At 52.9% G+C, this 6,073-nt stretch overlaps 1 protein-coding gene across 4 annotated transcripts in view; it reads left to right on the top strand.

The window, feature by feature from the left end:
- Positions 1–290: 290 nt before the first annotated feature.
- mfhas1 (multifunctional ROCO family signaling regulator 1) overlaps positions 291–6,073 on the top strand; it is a 79,969-nt gene continuing 74,186 nt past the window's right edge. For 3 of the 4 annotated variants that reach the window (XR_007956699.1, XR_007956700.1, XM_052020481.1), the window contains exon 1: positions 304–3,300. Coding sequence is in view for 2 of the 4 variants with exons in the window: in XM_052020481.1 (XP_051876441.1) it covers positions 453–3,300 (2,848 nt within the window). In the remaining 2 variants the exon portion in view is untranslated. Of the gene's footprint in view, positions 3,301–6,073 lie in introns of all 4 variants that reach the window. The other variant, XM_052020480.1, reaches the window with a different exon arrangement.

Raw genomic sequence — 6,073 nt, 5'->3', positions numbered from 1 at the left:
AAATATACCAGGTAAAAATAACTGATTATTTGAATGGAGGGAAGGTGTTCTTGTAATTTCCAGCTGATCCCTTTCAGTGGGACACACTGGGATCAGCTGGGTGCCTCCGCCCAGACGAGCGACCCTGGGCGTCTATTCCCCACGGGTCGGGCTGCTCTTTGTTCCGGCCGGAGAGCAGGGATCTGCGGAGGGGCGGCGGCTCCTCCTGGGGTACGGAGCCCGACCTGACGCGCTCTTCTATTGGCTGCCGGCGGAGAGGCGGAGTTTGGAGCTCTCAGCCCCGGGCAGACAGCGGCGGGCGGGTAGGCAGCCTGAGGGGGCTCGGCTTCCCTCCGCTCTCACCCCCGTCAATGGCTCCCGGGGTTGGGAGGCGGCGGGCGCCCGGGACACTTGGAGCGGCGGAGGCGGAGACTGCCGGGGCTTGCGGCTGACCATGTAGAGGGAGCAGCGCCATGGCCGAGAGCAGTGGCAGCGTGCAGGCGGTGAAAGTGTGGCGGGAGGCGGCGCTGCGCTGCAGGAAACTCCGCCGCAACCTCCGGCAGCTGAGCCTGTGCAGCGCCGGCGAGCAGCGCCTGGCGCTCCCGGACAACATCGGCCAGGTGCAGATCCTCGACCTGGCCAACAACTCGCTGCGGGAACTGCCCGACGGCCTGGACGCCTCCCTCACCCGACTGCGGGCGCTGATCCTGCGGAGGAACCGGCTGTGCCGCCTGCCCGCTCCCGTCTGCGCCCTGGATCAGCTGGCCGAGCTCGACCTGGCTCACAACTGCCTGGCCCAGCTCCCCGGCGAGCTGGGGCGGCTGCAGCGCCTCCAGAAACTGTGCCTGAGCCACAACAAGCTGCAGCTGCTGCCGCCGCAGATCGGAGCCTTGCACTGCCTGGAGGAGCTCGACATCAGCTTCAATGAGCTGAGCCAGCTGCCGCCCAGCTTCGGGCAGCTGCAGAGGCTGCGGACGCTGGACCTGGATCACAACCGGCTGACCACCTTCCCCCAGCAGATCCTGCGCCTCGGAGACCTGGAGGAGCTCGACTTCTCCGGCAACAAGATCGACGCCCTGCCCCACGATATTCTGCAGCTGCGCTCCATGAAGATCCTGTGGCTGAGCAGCCTGCGGCTCTCCGACTTGCCGGACACCTTCTGCCAACTCACCGAGCTGGAGAGCCTGATGTTGGACAACAACGCCTTGCATTCCTTACCCGAGAGTTTCGGCCGCCTGGACAAGCTCAAGATGATCAACCTGTCCTCTAACCTCTTCGAGAACTTCCCGAGCGCCCTGTTGGAGCTGGTTAATCTGGAGGAGCTGTATTTGAGCAGGAACAGGCTGTCCGTGATCCCCCAGAAGATCTCCAACATCTCCAAGCTGGCCACGCTGTGGCTGGACAACAACAAGGTGCGCTACCTGCCCGACTCTATCGTCAGCCTGTGTCACCTGGAGGAGCTGGTGCTGCAGGGCAACCAGATCGCCATCCTCCCCGACTCGTTCGGCAAGCTCTCCAAGGTCAGCTTGTGGAAAATCAAGGACAACCCTCTGATCCAGCCGCCCTACGAAGTCTGCATGAAGGGCATCCCCTACATAGCCGCCTACCAGAAGGAGCTGGCGCTATCGCAGCCAGCGCTCAAACCCAGGCTCAAACTGGTGCTCATGGGTGCCAGGGGCTCGGGGAAGACCTCGCTGAGGCAGTGCCTGGTCGGAAGCAACCCCACTCCCCCGACCATGCACAGTAACGGCATCGAGGTGACCCAGTGGGTGGCTGATGCCGAGAACAACCTGACCTTCATTGTCTACGATCTAGCGGGGGATCCCAATTACGACCCCATCCGCCCGTTCTTCCTCTCTCCCGGCGCTCTCTATGTCTTGGTGGTCAGTCTAAAAGCCTACGAGCCCTGCCGCTTCTACGAGCAGGTCGGTTATTACCTGCACTTGCTCGGGGCCAGGGTCCCCCACGGGGTGGTGTGCGTGGTGGGGGCACATGTGGACGAATGCAGCGAGAGGGAGGTGGAGGAGAAATGCCTGGACATCCACCAGCAGATTTCGGTGCAGGAGAAGCGCGACGTGGAGTGCATGCAGGCTGTGGCCGAGAAGGTGGACGGGGCTCTCGGCCAGGGCCAGGGGCTGGATCTGCGGGCTGCTAGCCCGCACGCCCCTTTCTACGGCGTGTCCGACAAGAACTTGCGGAGGAGGAAGGCTCACGTCCAGTACCTGCTCAACAACCGCCTGCAGATCTTGTCTCCGGTCATCCCGGTGAGCTGCCCAGGACACCTGGGCGGCATCGGCCGCCTGAAGGACAAGCTGCTGTCGGTGGCCGAGCACCGGGAGATCTTCCCCAACCTGCACAGGGTGCTGCCCAGGTCCTGGCAGAGGTTGGAAGAGCTGCACTTTAAGCCTCAGCAGCTGTGGCTGTCCTGGTGGGACTCTGCGCGCCTGGGGCTGCAGGCCGGCCTCACCGAGGACCGCCTGCAGAGCGCCCTGTCCTACCTGCACGAAAGCGGCAAGCTGCTGTACTTCGAGGACAGCCTGACCCTCAAGGAGTGCGTCTTCCACAACCTGACCAAGCTGATCGACATCCTCAACGTGTTCTTCCAGCGCGACGCGTCGGTGCTGCTGCGGAAGGTGCTGCCGGACGGCCGGGTGGACGAGCTGAGGGCGGCTCAGCTCCAGCACTTCGTGGAGGGTTTCCTGCTGCACGGCCTCCTCCCGCTGCACGTCGTCCGGCTGCTGCTGAAGCCGCACATCCAGACGCAGCAGGACCTGCACCTGATCCTGGAGCTGCTGGAGAAGATGGGGCTCTGCTACTGCCTCAACAAGCCCAAGATGACGCCTGTGAACGGGGCGGCGGTGTGGTTTAAGTTCCCGTGCTATGTGAAAAATGAGGTGCCCCACGCTGAAGCGTGGATCAACGGGTTTAACCTCTCGGGGCAGCCCATTGCAGTCGAGCAGCTGCAGGTGGAGTACAGTTTCCCCTTTCTGTTCCCGCCAGGGCTGTTTGCCAGGTACAGCGTCCAGATCAACTCTCATGTCGTGCACCGATCGGATGGTAAATACCAGATCTTTGCTTACCGGGGCAAGGTTCCCGTGGTCATCAGCTACAAACCATCCCAAAGCTGCTTGCAAGCGGACACCTTATCTATTGCCAGCCACGCCACCTTGCCAAATATTTGGACTGCATGGCAAGCCATAATCCCTTTGGTGGAAGAACTAAACGTGCTGCTCCAGGAATGGCCGGGGTTATACTTTTCTGTGCATGTCCTGTGTTCCAAGTGCCTTAAAAGAGGGTCGTCAAATCCTCACACCTTCCCAGGTAAGATTCTGTTTCCTAACTGCCTCAGCACCTCTTGTCTGTGTGATTTAATAAGCCTGTGCACCTGCTTTGTGTGTGTTACATTCTTAATAGCTGAGAATAAGATTGGTTCAAATGAGGAACTTCACACTTGTACTTGCTGATTTGATGACCATATGCCTGCACTTGCTGTCCACATTAAGTGGGACCAAGGGGAATACAAGCAGAAAGTTGCAAAGGGACATTGGTAGATGAACTGGATAAAATTATGGCAGGCTGGTTCAGACTTTTTCTGAAAAGACTAGACAAGAGTTTCTTCTACTTTGTAGGAAGCTGGGGACTGTGGAGGATCAGAGGGGCCCATGGTCCATGTACAGCTGAGAATTTTTCTCCCAGCTTTCTTTCAGTTTTCAGGAAGTTCACCAGGAGGACAAACTAGGAGAATTGGTGACCCAAGTGGTGCGCCTGCTGTGAATTTCCACTTCCGGTAAATCCAGGGACTTCCCTGTAGGGAAGGAAGACTGGTGAGTGACTCATGCTTGTCAGTCTTGGTGGGCAGATAAAGAGCATGCTACATATTTAAAGCAGGTTGGATTCTAGCCCGCAGTGATAAGGTGGGTGATAATAGTAGCACAATGTAATAATTGACTCATCTGTGGGCTGCTTGTTTTGTAGCCAAAAATATTCTTATGATTCCACATGGTTTTATAAGGAACATCTAATTTAGTTACAGACTTGTTGAACCCAACGTACCGTTCATGTAATTCATATTCACCGAGGGTCTCTGCTGACTAAGGCTATTGGGAATTCTCGCGGTTTATAGAGGAGGTTAAAATTAACTGGATTGTGAAATATTTTGCAATGATTCCGAGAAGACAGAGTGTCACTTCTATCTCTGTGGGCAAGGCACATCAGTAAGAACTTTGAAATGAGGGACCTCTATATTGTTAACAAGGTAGGAATTTATAACTTAAAGGGTGTTTGGCTCACTGTGCCTATTTTGGATTTTGCTGAAGCAATCTAGAACTAATCCTAAAACCCCACACTATCCCTGCACTCCATTTCAACTTTTTAATCCAGTTTTCCACCAAGATTCAATGGTCCTCAGCTTTAATCATTCCCTGTTACGAAACATTCCATTGACTAACATCCCACAAAGTAATTTCCCATGACGCTATTTCTCATTGATTCCTTGTAATTTTAAATTGATTCCAGAAGTAAATCTTTTCTGACTTCCATCAAAGGTCTTCACAATCTCTGTCAAATCTTCTCGTGGCCTTCCTTACCCAAGTGGAAATAGTCCCAATGTCATTTAATTTAATTTCAGTGGTGGCCCATCCCTGGTTACATCTGGTGAATCCTCTTTCTGACAGATGCCCTTTCCATAAGAGGCATCAACAGTTACAATTAGCAGAGATTTAGTGTGTGTCATTTCAGCAGCAAGTATGCAACTCTGTTTTCCAATTAAACTTTAACAGTAAAATGTGTGATAAAGTTTAATTGGAAAGCAGAGTTGTGGTAAAATGTGTGATTAGATTTGTCAGCTTCTCCGATGCACTAAGTATATCAGCCTGTATTAATGGCACAAGACTCGCCTTTCTTATTCAGTTATTGTGCAGGTTAAAATAATTTTGAATGGATTATTTGGTAGAGATTTTGCTTTTCATCTCTTTTGGTTTCGAAAGGTAAGAAAGTGCAATTAATGCAAATCCGACAATTTGATTCAACATCCCTTGCTGATGCCATCATTTCATCAAGTCATGCTGAACCATAAGATTCCTGATTTGGTCCAGCTTGTGCTAAGGTCACTAACATCAGCATGTGATTGGGGGATACCTCAGTTCCCACAGAGAGAAGGGAGTTGCTTTGGATTACGTTCCTGAAAAGATATTTAAGTCATCCCTACTGAAAGTGTGGAGAAGAGCTTTTCACTTAGCACCCCTTCTAACTCCTGTGTTCCATATCCCCCCTAAAAACAAAATATTGGTTGAGGAGAAGTGATGGAGTTAAACCCAGTGGTAGGAATTAGTGCACTTCCCATCACTGACCACCACTGAAGCACTGGTGCAATAGTGTCAGCACAGTGGGCCTTTGAGGCTCACGGATAAAGGAACATTCATTGCGTGTCTGGGGAACCAGGCCCTGCCCTGCTTCAGAGATAAGGGAAGAAAATTGGCAACGGTGTTAGATGAAATCTATACTTGAGGAATTATTTATGCACTTCTCCGAAGTTACTTGGACTGCCTTAGATACTGCCTCAAACACTGATCCCCTGGAAGAGATGGCTTTTCTCTTCTGTTTATGTCATTGAAGCAGGAGTAGGCTGTGGAAACAGCCTCTCAGTGTCTTCCCTGTCAGTCTATTTCAGAATTTTGTATGTCTTGATGAGATATCTTTCCCTCTTCTGAACTCCAGTGAGTGTAGGCCAATTATCCTTAGTCTGTCCTCATAGGACAACCTAATGTTTCTAGTCAATTTAAGCTATACTGATTCCAAGCTAAGTGCAGTGCCTTGGGTATGAGGAGCAAAACTCTGCAGAATACTCTCGGTAAGGTCTAACCAAAGCCCTAAATAAATGTGCAAGACCTCCTACTCTTGTACTCCAATCTCTTTTCAATAGGCCAACATTTTAACCTCTATCTATACAACATGGTAACAGGCCTTTCCGGGCCCAACAAGCCTGCGCTGCCCAATTACACCGATGTGAACCTACTAACCCATATGTCTTGGAATGTGGGAGGAAACCTGAGCACCCAGAGGAAACCCACACCGTCACGGGGAGAACGTACAAACT

Source organism: Pristis pectinata, chromosome 7 (genome assembly GCF_009764475.1).
Source record: "Pristis pectinata isolate sPriPec2 chromosome 7, sPriPec2.1.pri, whole genome shotgun sequence".
NCBI classification, from domain to species: domain Eukaryota; kingdom Metazoa; phylum Chordata; class Chondrichthyes; order Rhinopristiformes; family Pristidae; genus Pristis; species Pristis pectinata.
This window is presented reverse-complemented; position numbering and strand designations above follow the sequence as displayed.